This window comes from Zootoca vivipara, chromosome 10, assembly GCF_963506605.1.
Source record: "Zootoca vivipara chromosome 10, rZooViv1.1, whole genome shotgun sequence".
NCBI lineage: Eukaryota > Metazoa > Chordata > Lepidosauria > Squamata > Lacertidae > Zootoca > Zootoca vivipara.
In genome coordinates, this window is record NC_083285.1 from 15,902,544 (window position 1) to 15,920,878 (window position 18,335).

Consider the following 18,335-nt stretch of genomic DNA (forward strand, 5'->3'; position numbering starts at 1 on the left):
AGATCCCCAGCTGGGGACTGGGAAGGATAAACACCCAATGCCTGAGCCAAGGTCTCCCTACACCTGAAACTTAATAAAGTTGTGGCCAATTTTAATCCCATAGCACGTTATCTTGAGTCATTATTCCACTCGGGGGTCGCCTGGGGTTGGGGGGACTCCACCTGCCCACGCAAATGCACCCCATTGCTTCTTATGCCCTGTAAAGAGCAGAACACAAATGTATCTGCCTCTTGCACATTTTATTTAATCATCATCATCATCACCATCACCATCCTTTCAAGAGGTTTCAGGCAAGAAAGGTCACTGCGTCCTCCTCTGAGGCCATGTGTCTTTCCATTTTCTTCATCTCTCATTTCTCTCTAGCTGTCACATAGAAAGGCTGGGGATTTTTAGAAAGCAGCTCAGCCTTCCCTGGCATGTAGATGCCTGGTGTGAAAAGGATCACCTACTGATTGTCAGCTTTTCATACGGTTGTTAAAAACAAAGGAGCTGCAAGCCCAGAAAAGAGTGGAATCTGTTTTAGAAGATGGATGAAGAATGCTATGTGTTATAATTGTTACCATATTATATTTACTTCATTATTTCAATGGCACATAAAATATATGAAAAAACTATGTGTAAAAAATAATATCTCTCTCTCTCTGTGTGTGTGTGTGTGTGTGTGGAGGGATGTGTGATAAAAGATGTTAAGGTTTGCAATATGCAGAAAACAGTTCATGTTTAACCTAATTATAAACACGGTATCCAACCAACTCATAATACACAAATTTAGTGATGTAATGGGTATAACAAAAATAATAAATACATATACAAATATGATTTGATGTGTCTTCTTGCTCCATTATTTTTTCCTTATAAATAAGGAATTTTTACAAAATTATTCCCATGACCCTCATCCCCAACTCTTTTGCATCTTATCTATTTATAAACATAGCTTAAATCCTACACAAGCATAACACAAAATAACATATAATCTTCTATTAAAACCAAGGGTGTTTCCCCCCCCAAAAAAATCGCCTGAATTGCTGGAACCCAACTGTTCAAAATCTTTTTATCGTTCACAAGGTTTTTTGTTCTTTCTAAAGTCTGCCAAATAAACATTTTTTCCCCAAACTGAGTCAGAGTCCTTAGTTCTGCCATTACAAAGCAGACCAAGAATCTAGCCTTATTGTCTTTGAAATGTCACTCGAATTCCCTCTGTGTTTTTCTTTCTCTGCTGAAAAAAAATAAGGTTAATAAGACCCCTCCATTTCTGAGACATGCTTTGAGATCGTCAGATGAAAGGCACCGTATAAGTACAAAGCTGAGTTGTAAACAAGTCATGTACTGTTTGCTATCACTGTGATCATTCAGCAGTGGTGTCTTTTGTATCCCCCCCCCCAACATTAATAAAGAGTCAGAGCACTTTACCATGTACCTTTTATTCTGCGACATTACAGAGGTGGTGTCTAGGGGGCGCAGGGCCATAAGAAGCAATCAACTAAATACTAAAGAAATCTGGAGGGGGGGCGGAGAAATGTTGTGGCACCCGCTTTGTGACTGTGCGGTAGCCTTAATTATAAGTAGCCTGGATTGTGTGGTGCAACTAAGCAGAGTGCAAACATACAGGAGATATCCAAGTTCAATAAACACCTAGACTACAATCCGGCACAACGTGGAACTACACAAATGGCGACAGACGTTGGAGAAGGAGTGGCTGTTGCCCACACAGATGCAGATTTGTGGCATGTGGATGCAGTGGAAATGGCACAAAATGGCAAACCTTGTTGGGCGACATCAGGCCACAACTTTATTGATTACGCAGCAGGTAGTGACAGGAGGGAGCAGCAGTAAATCACACCGAGTGAGTTGTACATAACTCTTTATTAGAGAAACCGGATCTACACAGGAGTCTCAGGCCTAATGAGCACAGCGACTCATCTCTGTCATGTCTTGCCCCCATGAAGCAGTTGCCAAGACTAAAGGTCCCCACCTCCCCACAGTGGCCTATGTGTCCTCCTCTCCATGTGCTTTTTCCACGCAATCAGAGACTGTGCCTGCCTGCCTGCCTGCCTTTGCTCCTCCTGCTTCATGCCTCTCCTGGTCCAGGGGGGAGGGGAGTTCAGATCCTATCCAGTAATAATAATAATAATAATAATAATAATAATAATAATAATATATTTATACCCTGCCCATCTGGCTGGGTTTCCCCAGCCACTCTGGGTGGCTTCCAACAGAAAAATAAAACACAGTAATCTATTAAACATTAAAAGCCTCCCTAAACAGGGCTGCCTTCGGATGTCTTCTAAAAGTCTGGTAGTTGTTTTTCTCTTTGACATCTGATGGGAGGGGCGCCACTACCGAGAAGGCCCTCTGCCAGTGACATTTCTACCAGACTAAGTTGTGATAGGGGGCTAAGCATGCCTAAAATGATGAAGCACTCATTGAGGGAAGGGCAGAATAGCTCTCAAACCAGAGCCAGCTGAGGTTGGGAGGGGAAATTCTTATCCGGCCCAGTCAACCAGGGACCCAGGAGCCCAGTGGGGCCCTAACACCAAAGGATGGGAAAGCTCACGTTTCTTTTTAATGTACCTGGCCCCTTCTACCATCTCGCAAGATCATATGAGATCATGAGAATTCCCACAGGATCTTGTAAGAGTGTTGGAATGTTGAATCCCTTCCCCCACCTGCCCCTGCACCACTGTGTTGTTGGCCAAAGGTACCCCAGCACCGCTGTCCTGGGTCTACGAGTCCTGGGTCTCGTAAGTCTTCTTCCTCTGTGTCATCCCTGGGGATCCTTGGGCTGATGCCTCCCAGCACTCTTCATCATCCATCCAGTCCAGGCACCCCCAAACTTCGGCCCTCCAGATGTTTTGGACTACAATTCCCATCTTCCCCGACCACTGGTCCTGTTAGCTAGGGATCATGGGAGTTGTAGGCCAAAACATCTGGAGGGCCGCAGTTTGGGGGTGCCTGATCCAGTCCCTGAAACCACGTCTCACCCCTCCCCTTCTCCTTCTTGGTAACACCAACAAACTATGGCATAGGGAAGCCAGGAGAACAACAGAGTCCCAGTTGCTACTGGGAATATCTCAACTACATAAGAGCAGGGCTGGATTTAGGTCTGATAAGGCCCTAAGCTACTGAAGGTAATGGGGCCCTATATATGTCCAGCTGTCCTTTGTCAACAACAAATTGCCTCTGTTTTTTTGTGTTGAATATATGCTATGTGCTAATTTATGGACCTAATAGCCATGCAACCAGTCCTTGCAGAATGTAGGTACCCTATATGTAGAAATGAGCAAACCAGTGATATTTTAGGGAGCAGGCTAGCAGGCTTACATGATGTTGCTGTATGTAGGTTTTATTTTATTTGTTTTTTTATCCTATATTTTGGAAATCTATATCCAGTTTTTTTTCTTCAATTTTTTGCCCCCCCCCCAAGAGAGTGGGTCCCTAAGCTGTAGCTTGTTTAGCTTATACAGTGGTACCTCAGTTTGCGACCGCAATCTGTTCCACGGAGGCGGTTGCTCGCTGAAGCAGTCGCTCCCCGAAGGCACGCTCCTGCGCATGCGCAAAGCACCGGTAGAGCGCTTCTGCGCGCGCTCATGCTGCACAGATCGCTTCTGCGCATGCGTGAGCTGCACAGATAGTGTCTGCACATCCGACTCCGCGGAACCCAGATGTAAACACTTCCGGGTCCGTGGCGGTCGCTCGCCGAAGCGGTCGCAAACAGAGGTAGGCATAAACCGAGGTTTGGCTGTACGTAAATACGGCACTGCATAAAAGTATGGCAAATTTCCAGCATACAGGACCAACCCTAACAATTGACAGTGTGTGAGAGTCACTTCAGCCACCTGATTCGGGATGTCATGTATATGCAGTAAATTATTAGTTACTTTATTTTTATTTTATTTTTACTTTCAAGAGAGAAAGTCACACGCAGGATTTTCTGCCTCAGGTGCCAAAATAACTTGACCAGCATTGGGTGCTATGCACCATGATGGGGGAAAGAAACAATTTGCTGCTTTGGCTCAGGCAGCAAAATATCTTAGACTGGCCTTGCTGCCACACATGGGACTCTTGCTAATTAGAGTGAGGCAATAACATGAAAGGGTGAAGGAAACGCCAAAGTCTGACTTTAATATGGGTTTAGAAGCATACAAGAAGGAAGCTTTTATAAGAGAAACTGGATACTAAATATATATTGTTTTGCAGGGTGTTTGGGGGGTGAGGGAAATAATTTATAAGCTTCAAAATGACTCTAATTCTCAGAAGCCATGAGCTAAATGTATAGTTTTGGAAGCTTTGGGTGTAGCTATTAGAACATAGTGGACCGAAGAACCCCATGAGAATGCTGATCGATATTTTCAACAGAATCAAAGGCCACGCGTATTAAAAAATAAATATAAATCCCCTCTGTAGTGCCTCAGAAACCTCAGCCCATGTTTGTAGAATTTCTAGAGTAGCTTTCAAAATGTCCATTTCTTCAGCACGGGAGTTAAAGAATTACTCTCATCCTTCCAAGCGACTGAGGCGCACACAGCTAACTAGTAAGGGAATATGCCTTCTCCAGTTCATATCTTATTAGCGGGGTTTGTCCCTGAGAAGGAGCTGTAGGGGTCTGAGAAATCTGCAGCAAGAGACTGAGATGATTTGGTGAGGTAAAAGCAATCTGAGACAGAGGGAAGGAGGGAGGGGAGAAAGCTGTCCACGGAGGAGCCATGGGAAGGCAATGGAAGAGTAAGCAACGGTGTTTTGATTTTTACCTTCATCCACCTCTCAACCTGCAGTGGATCTCTGCAGCTGACTAAGCAGTGATAACCTGGAGGCCTCTAGCTGCATCCAACGATGTCTCAAGCCTGAGAGGCGGATGACCTAATTTCCCACTGATTGTCAGGTTGAGGGGAAAGACTGGGTATTATCTGTTGTATAAGGTTTATACTGCTGAGATAAGTTAACTTAAGGATGTTCATAGAAGGAAAGTTTCTCATCTGCTCCTCATCCCACCCGCCAATCACTGCACAGCCGCTTGCAATCCCACACATGGAGAATATTGCAGTAGCTTTCCTAATATACTGCTAGAAGTCCTGTTTTGTAATATTCTTTCACATTGCAGTACCTGTTCCATTACAGAACTGTGGCTTTTTGTCCAATGGACTGGCATGTCATGCTAAATTTCATCCCCACCAGTGAGTAATATCAATAACAATAACAATAATAATAATTTATTTATAGCCCACCCATCCAGCTGGATTTCCCCAGCCACTCTGGGTGGCTCCCAACAGATTAAAAGCAGAATAAAACATCAAACATTAAAACCTTCCCTGAACAGGGCTGCCTTCAGATGTCTTCTAAAAGTCAGATAGTTGTTTATTTACTTGACATCTGATGGGCAGTGGTGGAGGAACCCTCTCCGGCACCTGGGGCGGCGCAGCCCCTACGGACTGTGCATGTGCGGCATCCTGCGCATGCGCACTTCATACGGACTGCCGCGCATGCGCACTCTGTAAGGGCTGCCACTCACACGCAGCAGCCTTACGGGCTGTCGCTTCCCGGGGCAGACCGACCCCCGAAACCCCCCCCCTTCCCATGGCCCTGCTGATGGGAACAAATTCCACAGGGCGGGCGCCACTACCGAGAAGGCCCTCTGCCTGGTTCCCTGTAACCAGTGTCAGATTTATGTATAGGCTAAGTAGGCTGACACCTAGGGCCTCTCAATCTAGGGGACCTCACCAGCCGTCCCGCTCCCCACAAGAGATGCTTTGGTGGGGGCTTCTCAACACGGCAAGGTAGTGGCAGGGAGAGATTTCCCACTTAGCCTCGGGTGGCAAAACAGGGTGTGCTGTCCCTGCTTGAGACTAGCCAGTCATTTCCTGGGTCCAAAGAAGACTTCTTTAAAAACAGCCATAATGTGACCCCCTTAGGAGGATCAGGGCAGGAATGCCAGTTCTTTGGGTGAAATCCATGCAATTGGCTGACATCCATGTGGTTGGACCATTTAATTCTACCTGCAGCGGGGTGTAAAATGGCCCCTGGTTACATTGCAGGATTAGGCCAATGAGCAAATCTCACCATTATTTATGCGCAAATGAGATTTCTCAAGATCTTGCTTTGCCTTCCTAAATAAATTTTAAAAAAGAGATATGTGCTAAAACACCTGTGTGGGCATGCCACAGAGGAAGGGGGCGGTGCGCTTTAAGATACAGGTAGAAATTAGGGTGGGGGGGAACAATGTTTATGTTCAGTTGTGAAAGATCTTTAAATTTCATCTCTTTGCTGCCCTCTAGTGATTTGACTTTTTGATCGGTTTCTGTATTTCACAATCTTTTGAGATGGTTTTTCTGAGATAGAGCTGGTAGTACATTTCACTCTTAACAATAAAGGGGGGGAATTACCTACCCCAGGAGGAGGTCATCACCCCTGTTTCCCCTGTAGCTGATCTTAGCAGGCCTCCTTTGGCTATGAGAGGAGACATGTTGATTGGGGGTGTATACAAATTCAGTAAACAAATGAAAATGAATGAAACGTGCTTTGAATTCAATAGATTCCATAGATTCATAGAATTGGAGGGGGCTTTGCAAGGCAGCTCATCTATGCCCCTGCCCTGTGAAGCCAGAGCAATACCAACAGATGTCTCTATGCAGGCGAGAGACCACCACTTCTTATAAAGTGAAAATCCGGAGGGGGCAAAATTGTTGAGCTTTCCTTGCAAAGACATCAAAACTTCCGACATGGGTTGCCACATGCCAGGGTTTTCACTGGCATTTTACCAATTTTAGGAAATTCCGCCTGGACACTATTTCCGGCAGATAAATCGCAGATATGTCCAGGAAATTCTGGACATACGGCAGCCCTAAAAGTGGTCAATTACTATCAATACATTTCTCTTTCTGTAACTGAAGTCCATTAAATCGAGTCCTGTTTGGAGAGAAGCATTCCCATAATTTAGTAAATTAAACACCCACATACACACACACGGAGAGAGAGTTTGATGGTGTGTGTTTAGTAGCGTCCTAATGCTACCTTGCCAATTACATGCCTCCGCCAATTCATCAAGTAATTCATTATTTGTTCTTTTTACAGCATCAGTCAATCACAACCCCGTCGAATACTCAAGCTGACTTACAACCAAGCAGTCTAATGATTGTAATGTCACAATTAAGCTTGAGTTAATTAATCTCCCAATTAAGCTGATGATAGTTTGCAGCCCCAATTTATAGAGGGGCTTGAAAAGACATGCCCCCACCCCAAAGGATGGGGATATTCATAATGAATTTGCTGGATCATAAAACTGTTCATCTTTTCCCTCTTTGTTAGATCAATATTTATTTCGCGGTTAATAAAAGTCTTTGTAATATTGCACGAAGAATCATGGCAGCTATAGAACACAGCAGGGGGGAAAGTGCTGAGCTTCCTAAATAGATTTTTTTTTTGTAACATCCGAATGTTTTAGGAGTGATGATATACCTTCCTGTTTTAATACAGATAATGTTATAATTCTTGAAAATATTAAACCATCTGGCATTGTTTAGATGTAAGGATTTAACTTTTTCCAGTTTTTCAAAAGGGCCTCAAACACTAGACAAATTCAAATTATATCCTTTTCCTGTCTTGGACAAGGAGTTAATCCTGTTGAAAGCAATGCAACTTGCTTCTGAGTAGACATGTTGAGGGTTGCAGTGTACCCCACCGAGACTGCAACACGGGGAAAGATATTTGCTTGTTTCGCTGGGACAGTCACACACATATAAATACAGTGGCTTAGATCCTAAGAAAAATTAACTTAAGGTTTACAGAAAGATTGTTTTCTGCCCCTCCTTCTGGCTGGAGGGCCAAATTTGCTGGGAGATAGGGCTGCCCACCTGCCATTCACCTGGTGTCACTATGACATCAGCTGATGCTTCACTTTGAAACCCTGATTTTCATGTCCTGAAAGCATGTTGTGGCTCATGGGCGTAGGCATGGGGGGCAGGAGGGGGCAGTTGCCCCCCCTAGAAGCAGGGCCACTGGCCAGCCTGCCCCGCTGCTGCCCGGTGCCATCTCCCTTCTCCCTGGCTGGCTGTGGGGCGGGTGGAGGGAAAGCCCCAGAGCCGCGCAAAGCATTTGGCTGGCTTTCCCTCCGCCTGCCCCACAGCCAGCCAGGGAGAAGGGAGATGTCCCTTCTAGCCGGCTGGTTGCGGGGCGGGTGGAGGGAAAGCCAAACGCTCTGCACAGCTCTGGGGCTTTCGCGGAGGGGGAGGAGGAGATCAGAACAGCCCGATTTCGGGCTGATCCTGGCGCCCCCTCGCCCCTGAACGACCATGGCTTTCCTTGCCCCACTGTGGCTCCTCCCCCCCCCATGCCTTGGCCCCGTCCCTTGCCCCTTGCCCCCCCCCCTAGTTTTGATCCTGGCTATGCCCCTGTTGTGGCTCTGTTTAAAAGCCCCTTGAGCAACAGCCCCACACTGCTCTGTAAATCTCTAAATCCCAGAGGTTCAAAGAACAGAACAGGGTTGTTTGCCGAAGGGCTTTTAAACAGCCCCATCTTGCAGCATCCAGTTTTTGGAGGGTCTGTCTCCATTTTAACTGCAGTTTCAGTGGAGACCACTTCTCCCTCCTGGACGAAAGCATAGTCTCTCCCCCCATCAGCTGCTCCAGCAAGCAAATAATCAGGAGATCACTTTAAGTGCTCAAGTGTAAAAGTGCATAGGGCAACTGATTTTTAATTCCTCCGATGTGACAGATCTTTGAGGGACTCACTGCAATTTGATCCTTAGGATGGAAGTCTCAGGCATTAAAAATATTAAAGAAGTCAAATTTATCACAACTACTATTCCAGATGGGAGTAAATTGGCAGAATGTCCCAGTTGGCTCCCCGTGGTCTTCATTTCCCTGCAATCAGCGCCTTCAAACCCTTGGTAACAATGGCAGGCGAATTTCTCTGCCATTATTCGAAGGTCCACAGGCGATGCTTCCCCTCTCACAGTAAAGCCCAGGCCGCCTGACGCTTCTATTAGGAAGTTCTGAGGATTTAAATGGAGGTAATCCAAGGCTTTCCAGTTCCTTCGAACACACCTCCCATTGTTGTGACAAAGATGCCAGCTGCACACCTCGGCCGCTTTGGTTACGTTGATGATGTAGAAGCCCAGCTCGGAAGCAACAAATTGTTTCACCTTTGTGCAGTTGACCTGGATGGAGCAAGAAGAAATATAAGCGGTTGCAAATTGTGTGAAGGCATGCCCAATACCTTCTCAATTAACATCAATTCAGCATAGTAAAAGGGTGCTTGTATTGCATGACACCTCAAAAGTCCATGAGCTCAGTAGAAACTTTTCAATTTTTAACAATCCATTTCCAGATGAATTTGACGTTTCTCCTGCCAATCGGATGCTCTTACATAAGGAAGAGCAAGTCTCCTGATTCCTTAGCAGTTGGGAAGGAAAAATTGATTTTGGCAGGCAAGGCTTGGCGTGAAAGGGACAGAAAAGCTGCAGCTACTGTAATTTCCTTTTCTAGGCAATTTTGAAGATACAGAAGACGGAAGTATAGTTATGTTCATTGTGAACATTATGAAAAGTGCAGAATAAAACACAATGGAGGGTGGGTGAGGATGGGACATAAAAGGAAAGTATGGTTTGCGTGTGTGGACCTTTTAACCACCACCCCGAAATAAATTCAGACAAGACTCACATTTTAGTTTGGTTTTTGGCAGAATTCAGGCCACAACTTTATTGACTACAGTACAATCAAGTGAGTGGTTGCATAGGCTCTAGTTCGACTACCTGCACCCTTGCAGGTAGTTCTGACCCTGGGTACCAACTTTGGGTCAGCCTCGGGTGAACACCTGGGACAGTGGCAAGCAGGGGGGTCTGCTGGACCTCCATCCAGATGTCCCCTGGACTCTGGCTCCGGGCACAACCCCTCACAGGGAAGACCAACCATGAGTCCGTGGATTCCTTTAGAGGAATACCCAATGCATATGGATGGCTAGCCATCCTGCCCCTCTCCCCATCACCTGAACCAGAGCCTATCCGCAAACTTACAAGTTGTGACGATTTGCTACGCGGCAGGTGAAACACAAATGGCACCAGCCAATCAGCCAAGTGGGGAAAGTTCCTGCCGTGCCCCTGTCCCAACGACAGGCGACACACGACAGCATAGCAAGGTCAAGCGCAAGCCCTAAATATAGGGAGAGGTGGGCGGGTCTTCCGATGCACTGAGCCCCAAAGAGGAAACTCAGGGACACGTGCATGGGCTTAAATAGAGGTCCCCTCGATTGCTTCGACTGGCGCCCCTCTGGCCCAATTGCACCCAGGATTGAGGGACCTCCAATAGGGTGCTGTGGCTATCCAAACATTCCCACCCACAACACAGGGTCTGGTTGTCATGTCGCACCGCAACACGTGCCCTTTTGTTAGGGAGGACCCAATTTCTCTTAAGACAAAGATTACACTGATTTGGTTTGGTTAAGTCATAGCTGTTTTGCTGTTCAGTGCTTAAGGTTTTGTTTTGTTTTTTACTATCTTAATTTTTTTTTTACTTTTTGTACCCCTGCAACACTACTGAATGACAAGCTGTACTTGTTTAAATTATCTCATCTACTCAGGTATAAAAACTATAGGAGCCATATGCTATAAGCTCACGCCTTATGATTTTGAGCCTTAGAATTAGCAGGGGGACCCTATTGGTGCTGCCACCCTTAGTTCCTGACTAGATGGCATTGATCACTGGCGCCAACTATAGGGGGCCCTTGGGGCACAAGCACCCACAAAATTTCCGGGGTCACTGTGGTGCGCATGATGTCATGACATCACGGCACAACATGACATCATGATGTCACGTCACACGCTGCTGGGCACCCACAACCTGGGGCTCAAGTTGCACCCCTGGCATTGATTGACCCACAACAGGGCCTTCTTGGTAGTGGGCCCCACTCACAGAATGCTCTTCCTGGAGAGGTGCATTGTAACATTTAGGCAGAAATTGAAAACATTCCTCTTCACTCTAGCATTTGTTGGCTGACAGAGATTGTTTCTGACAACTTTGAAATTACTACTTGTGAGGTAATTTGAGGGGAGTTGTGTCTGTATTTTTTAAAAAGGTACTGTTTTTACTGCTTTGTTGTTTGCTATTCTAGGCTTCTTTGGAAGAGTGGAGTGAAAATCTAACAACAGCAGCAACAACAACAACACTGCCTCTGGACGCTAGCAGGACCAGTGGTTAAGGGTGATGAGGGCTGTAGTCCAACAACAGCTGTAGACCCAAGTTTGAGATCCATTGCTCTAGATATTGCTGGACTACAAGGCCCATACATAACCCATGGCCATTGGCCACCCTGGTCGGTGTTGGAGCCCAACAACATCTGGTGGGCCATCGGCTGCCTACCTCTGTTCTAGAAGATAGGGCTGGAAAAACCAATCCAAGCTAAGCAAACTAAAGGAATTATATAACAGGTGATATATGGAGGTAAGGGAAGTGGGGGCAATCAATAGTTGAAGTGGGGAACAAGGCAAGAAGCAATAAAAATGTATACAGTGGTACCTTGGTTCTCAAACACGTTGGTTCTCAAACTCCAAAAACCCAGAAGTAAGTGTTCTGGTTTTCGAACGATTTTTGGAAGTTGAACGTCCGATGCGGTTGTCGGTTTTTGTTTCCAGGGCGTCTGCACCAATCAGAAGTTGTGCCTTGGTTTTTGAACATTTCAGAAGTCAAACGGACTTCCAGAACGGATTAAGTTTGGTGCTTTTGTTTTTGCTATTTATTTTGCGTTTTTTGTTTTTGAGGCTTTTTTGGTTAATTTGTTTTTGTGACTGTGTGGAACCCAGTTCAGCTACTGTTATCCAAACAATGACTATCATCAGTGCAGGGAAGAAAAAAATAAAATTTTCATTTTTATCATCTACAATACTGTCTTATTTATTTTATAGTACAGTACATTGATTATTGCTTTCATTTTATGGATCAATGGTCTCGTTAGACAGTAAAATTCATGTTAAATTGCTGTTTTTAAAAGTCTGGAACAGATTCATTCATTTTGCATTACATGCCTTGGTTTTGGAACGCTTTTATTTTGGAACGGACTTCCAGAACAGATTAAGTTTGAGAACCAAGGTACCACTGTATTGCAGATGACCTGCCTTGTTGACTGTAAGAAGAAAGTTGCCTTCTCTTACTTCAAGTATCTGTCCATCTGGGCAAAAAGGCATGTCAATTCTTAAACAGAAACAGTTTTTCAAAACTTAGATCCAGCTCTTAGAATCAGCCACTCTCTCCTTCCTATTGGTGACCCGTGAAGACATTCTAGCACCAGCCAAGAAGAAATTCCATATGCTATTGACAGGCTAGCTACCGTGTTTCTCATATTATAAGACATGTCTTATATTTATTTTTTCCTCAGAAAAAACCACTATGGCTTATTTTCAAGGGATGTCTTATTTTTTTCCTCCTCCTCCTGCCACGGCTGGCATTGCTGCTGCGCCTATCACTATGTCTTATTTTCGGGGTATGGCTTATATTCCTTGAATGCTTAAAATCCTGCTATGGCTTATTTTATGGGTATGTCTTAAAATATGAGAAACAGGGTACTCATGAGTTGTCAGATAAACTGCACCTCAAAAGATAAATAAAATGAATTTGAACTGCATACAATAGAAATTCTGTCTACTAGATTAAATACTATTCTCAAGGAAGAATCAAGGCATGGGTTTACCTCAGATGACGTTAAATTCATGTCTCCCCAAATAACAATTCCCGCAGCTCCCAAGGCAGCGCTCTCTCCAATAGTGCTAACAAGATCTTGCTATATTGGGAACAGAAGGAAACATCATCAGTGTCTATTACTGTTTTCTCGCAACAAATTTTGCTCAAGATGGGGAAACGGGTAGTTTAAAAACTGATAAATGGGCCATGTGGACAAGGGGCTACTCTTCAAAGAACTAGTCTACAGCCTAGTAGTAGGTTTACTTGTCTCTTTCAAAAATCAAAGAAAACCATAATCCAAGTATTATGAACTAATGCCTATTTATTCTAGGACTTCTTTTTTAGAATTGTAAAACTGGAATAATGACTTAGTTGGGTGCCCCCCTGTATTTCTGTACTCTGAGGTCACATTTCCCATAATGCAGCAGGAGGCCTGTTGTTGTATTGGAAGGTCTTGGGGCGAACTGTAACACTCAAAATCTTCACTCCTTCCTGGAATTACCTTAAATATAGCAAACCAAGGCCTATAATATGCTCTTCTCATCTATTACCCCAGCTTAGTGTAAACCTCCATTTTAAAAACCATTTGTAACAGTCTAAATACTCTGGGGAAGAGTGCAAAATGAAGTTTGTTAACGCAGTCAACTCAAATAAATGATTACGCGCCCAAGTCTGTCACTTCCTTTTTTTCTAATACACTAAACCTTTCTGTGAAATGTGAAATAATGCTTAGCATTTATATATTGGGTTTTCCTGAACATATAAAGCAGTTCACAGACATTATCTGAAGGTGTTCCCCGCCCCCCGCCCCCCCATTTGTTTGTTTTACAAAAGCCAGTACAGTGGTACCTCAAGTTACAAACGCCTCAGGTTACAAACGCTTCAGCTTACAAACTCCGCTAACCTGGAAGAGTTACCTCAAGTTGAGAACTTTGCTCCAGGATGAGAACGGAAATCGTGTGCTGGCGGTGCAGTGGCAGCAAGAGGCCCTATTAGCGAAAGCACACCTCTAACTAAGAACAGTTTCAGGTTAAGAACAGACCTCCAGAACTAATTAAGTTCATAACTAGAGGTACCACTGCATTAAGTAAGCCAAAATTATTATTATACCCCTATTAAAGATGCATGGCTATGGTGGAAAATTTGTTGCTTAAGTCCGTCTCTTGAGCTCTTGGCTGAGTTAAAATGTGAAGAAGGTTTTCCTAGTTGAGGACTCATTATACTAAACCAGTAAAGGACCCCTGGGTGGTTAAGTCCAGTCAAAGGCTTAGCTGCCAAGTATCCCGTTTTTCGCGGGAAACCCCGGGATTTTAATCCGTTTCCCGCTGTTCTCCTGAATGGAGAAAAATCCCGGAAATCCCCCGGATTTCCTACCTGCCACGGAGCCTCCATTTTGGGTTCTGCTCTGACCATGTGTGGGCACCGGAAATAGGGCAGAGTGGCACCGGAAGTCGCTTCTACGCATGCCCGGTGGCCACCAAAGATGGTCGCCGGGCATGCGTAGAAGCGACCTCCGGAGCTGCTATGCACTATTTCCGGTGCCCACACATAGTCAGAGCGGCCCCGGAAGTTGCTTCTACGCAATTTCCGGTGCCGCGCCACTGCTCATCCCGCATTTTTCAGCAGGAGACTTGGCAGGTATGGTCAAAGGCGACTGTGGGGTTGCACCACTGAGCCTCTTGGGCTTGCCGATCGGAAGGTCAGCGGTTCAAATCCCCACGACGGAGTGAGCTCCCGTTGCTCAGTCTCAGCTCCTGCCAACCTAGCAGTTTGAAAGCCTGCCAGCACAAGTAGATACTGAAAATAGGTACCGCTGCAGCGGGAAGGTAAACAGCTTTTCCGTGCATTCTAGTTTCCATCACAGTGTCCTGTTGCACCAGAAGAGGTTTAGTCATGCTGGCCACATGACCCAGAAAGCTGTCTGTGAACAAACGCCAGCTCCTTAAGCCTGAAAGCGAGATGAGCACTGCAACCCCATAGTCACTTTTGACTGGATTTAACCATCCAGGGGTCCTTTAACTTTTTATTTTAACTTATGCTAAACCGGGTCTAACATAGCGGTTGCTACTCCCCCCACCCCCAAATAGCTTACCTTGGAAAGAAATAGCAAAGGTTCGTCCCTATAGTCTAGTCGGGTATATACAAAGACAGGGAGAGCGTAACCATGTGATGTCATCATGGAAATCCTCATAGATTCGTTCACCCTAAACTGTGAAAAGCGTAAGATGTTTTCACTGTTCCCAAGGCATTTCTTAATGCCAATGGAAGGATACAGGGCTGCGCTGCTGTTCCACAGCCATGACAGTTCATTGTTCCTCAAAACCTCATTTTCTGGACAGGAGCCACTGTAGTTCTGGTCATGGAAATTGTAATTGTGGCAATCAGGATACAAGTAGTATCCCCACAGGCCCTTGGGCCTACTTTTAATCCCCAGCTCAATTGTCTCTTTCATGAACGCCTTAGCACATTGCTCAAAGGAAAGCTTAGCTAGACGCTCAACGGCGTTTGACGGAACATTTTCGTGCATTTCGGAAATTAGTTTTCTGGACTGCCTCCTGTAAATATCCTTTGTATTCCAGTTGCGGTCCCATTGCGGCCTCCAGTGTTCCCAATCTATGACTGCTAGCCCAGTGAAATCTTTATCGGGAATGTAGTAGTCAATGTCTTGGAGAGCTTTTTCCAGATGCATTTGCAAGCTGAAATTCTGAGGGAGGCCGCCATTGACAGGGGTTTCCTGTGGTGTGTACCACGGATAATATCCTAGCCTGTTGACATAAAATATTGTCACGTTCTGCCCTCTTGCTTTGGCAAACGGGCTTCCGGTCACGTGGAACATTTCCAGGTTAATTGTTACGTTGTATCGGATTGAGCAATGATCTGTCGGCGCATTCCAGGCGGCTACAAAAGGCTTCCTTCGGAAAACAGGGAGCTGAGCTGGCTTCATGGCGAAAGTGGAACTCCACACAAATGTCATATGTATCCAAGTTGTGAGGTGGACCTGCTGGATAATAGATAGCAATATTTGGGTTTTCAACATGGCTGCCATAATAGGAAAAGCTTTTGCAAGTACATCTCTCAACTTTACTAAGTGCAAAGTAAAATAAAATGAGAATTCCCTGGTTCTGAATGGGGTAACTGTGCCCCTGAAGGACCAGGTGTGCAGCCTGGGAGTCATTTTGGACTCACGGCTGTCCATGGAGGCGCAGGTCAATTCTGTGTCCAGGGCAGCTGTCTATCAGCTCCATCTGGTACGCAGGCTGAGACCCTACCTGCCTGCAGACTGTCTAGTGGTGCATGCTCTAGTTATCTCCCGCTTGGACTACTGCAATGCACTCTACGTGGGGCTACCCTTGAAGGTGACTCGGAAACCACAACTAATCCAGAATGCGGCAGCTAGACTGGTGACTGGGAGCGGCCGCCGAGACCATATAACACCGGTCTTGAAAGATCTACATTGGCTCCCAGTACGTTTCCGAGCACAATTCAAAGTGTTGGTGCTGACCTTTAAAGCTCTAAATGGCCTCGGTCCAGTATACCTGAAGGAGCGTCTCCACCCCCATCATTCAGCCTGGACACTGAGAAGCCAAGTTGCAGGGAACCAGGCAGAGGGCCTTCTCGGTGGTGGCGCCTGCCCTGTGGAATGCCCTCCCAACAGATGTCAAAGAGGAAAACAACTACCAGACTTTTAGAAGACATCTGAAGGCAGCCCTGTTCAGGGAGGCTTTTAATGTTTAATAGATTATTGTGTTTTATTTCTCTGTTGGAAGCCGCCCAGAGTGGCTGGGGAAACCCAGCCAGATGGGCGGGGTATAAATAAGAAATTATTATTATTATTATTATTATTATTATTATTATTATTATTTAACAATAACAATAAGGAACTACAAAAACGATCTAAAGCAGTAAACCTATCTAAGGCTGAATATAAGACCTAAGCCAGAGATGATCTTTAGCTCCCTCAGTTTCAGCTGAAATTCAGAGAGTATCCTGGTTGATTTGATTGACATCCTAAGCCCTTTTAAAATGTGATGGGTTTTTTTGAGGCGGGTATTAGGTTGTTGTTTTTATTTTGATTATATATTTTGTGGTTTTATACTCTGATTTTGTTCTGTGAACTGCCCTGAGACTTCTGGGTAGTTCTGAGTTCCAAATTTATTACAGCCATAGGCCCATATCTACGTAACAATACAGCATTCATCATACAACTAACAAAACAATTTGATAAATTTAAAGCAGCAAACAAATTCATTAAAATTGAGATTAAAATTAATTCAATTAAAACAACCAAGTTCAATAAAATACACATCATCCAAACCATAATTCAGCTTCTACCAAATAAAATTGTAAAAGCACAGCACAGTTCTAGGTCCCTTTAGTAAGTGTTAATATTGGTGGACCATCAAAATCATAGAGACCTCTGGGTATACAGCAGTATATAAATTCAATTATTATTAATAATAATAAATTTACAAAGAAAATGGGCCGTTGGCATACCCTCCAACATTTCTCTGGTGAAAATAGAGAGCTCCCCTCCAATATTTGTGCAGTCAGGCGGAGTCCCCAACTTTATTAAAATTCAGATGTAGGAAGACCTTGGCGCAGGCATTGGACATATATCCCTCCCAGCCCCCAGCCGGGGGTGGGGTAATCTTCAGGGTTGTCCAGCATGTGTTTATTTTTGTTTTGATTGGGCTAACTCTGGAGAACATATGTTCAAGCAGATAGCCCGCCCCCCTCGATCGCCGCCGCTGGAAGGGGAGGGCAATAACAGCCAATTGGCATCGCCAAATGCCCCCCCCCTGTGCCCCATTTACGGGAACCCTGTTATTGCCGCCGCAATAGGGCAGGGGGTCACCGCCCCCACGCCCCTCCCCTTTATGTAAATGACTAAAGGATTCCGCCCAAGGCCAGCATCCGCCAAAGTTGTGACGAATTGCTACGGGAAAGGCGAAACCTGCCAATGCAGGGAAATTCCTTTCCAGCCCTTTAACAGCAGCCGGTCGTAGCAGCGCCTGCATGTGTGTACGCCTGTGGAAGTACAACCTGTAAAGCAAGCAGCCTGTGGAAGTAATAACCTCTAAATCAAGCATAAAATTAGGGAGTGGAGGGTGGGAAAGCTCGGAATCCGTCGGCTGCTTCCCAGGAATGGCTCCTCTTCTTTGTGTGCAGGTAAGCCTACCTGAACCTACCTGGCCAATCCCCCTGGCACGCCTCCCCTTGGCTGGATTGGTCGGCTAACTGAGTGGGCGGCGACTGCAGCCTCCAGCCTCAGGTAGGCAGTGCCAGCTTCCAAACTCCAGAACTGCCTCAGGGATCCCAGGGGGGGGGGCTGCAGGCGACTGCGCAAAATATGCCTCCCCTTTATGTTGGGGAAACGGTCATTCTCCAACGAAAATATGGACGTCCTAAGGAAAAGCTGGACACTCTGGGATCAAATCAGAAACCAGGATGGCTTCTGTAAACCTGGGACTGTTCCTGGAAAATAGCATACCCTCCAACAGTTCTCTGATGGAAACAGGGATGTCCTATTCTGTTGTTGTTGCTGCTGCTGCTGCTGCTGCTGTTGTTGTTGTTGTTATGCCCTGTCCATCTGACCGGGTTGCCACAGCCACTCTGGGCAGCTTAAAACATATATGAAAACATAAATGTTTTTAAAACATAAATAAACAAAAATAT

General features: G+C 45.4%; 1 protein-coding gene across 1 annotated transcript; it reads right to left on the minus strand.

Moving 5' to 3' along the window:
- Window positions 1-8,716: 8,716 nt before the first annotated feature.
- LOC118091107 (hyaluronidase-4-like) lies at window positions 8,717-15,705 on the minus strand. The gene is made up of 3 exons (XM_060279420.1): window positions 14,752-15,705; window positions 12,670-12,759; window positions 8,717-9,148 (listed from the first exon to the last, which is right to left on the minus strand). Exons 1-3 carry the CDS (start codon window positions 15,703-15,705, stop codon window positions 8,717-8,719), a joined length of 1,476 nt encoding a protein of 491 aa, XP_060135403.1.
- Between the last annotated feature and the right edge of the window lie 2,630 nt (window positions 15,706-18,335).

What these genes read in the sequence shown, in the direction of transcription:
- LOC118091107 (XM_060279420.1), bottom strand. Translation starts at nt 15,705, where the DNA reads ATGGCAGCCATGTTGAAAACCCAAATATTGCTATCTATTATCCAGCAG. An exon ending in CTTTGCTATTTCTTTCCAAG is followed by an intron (nt 12,760 to 14,751) that starts GTAAGCTATTTG and finishes TTCCCAATATAG; the next exon opens with CAAGATCTTGTTAGCACTAT. An exon ending in TGAATTTAACGTCATCTGAG is followed by an intron (nt 9,149 to 12,669) that starts GTAAACCCATGC and finishes TGCTCCATCCAG; the next exon opens with GTCAACTGCACAAAGGTGAA.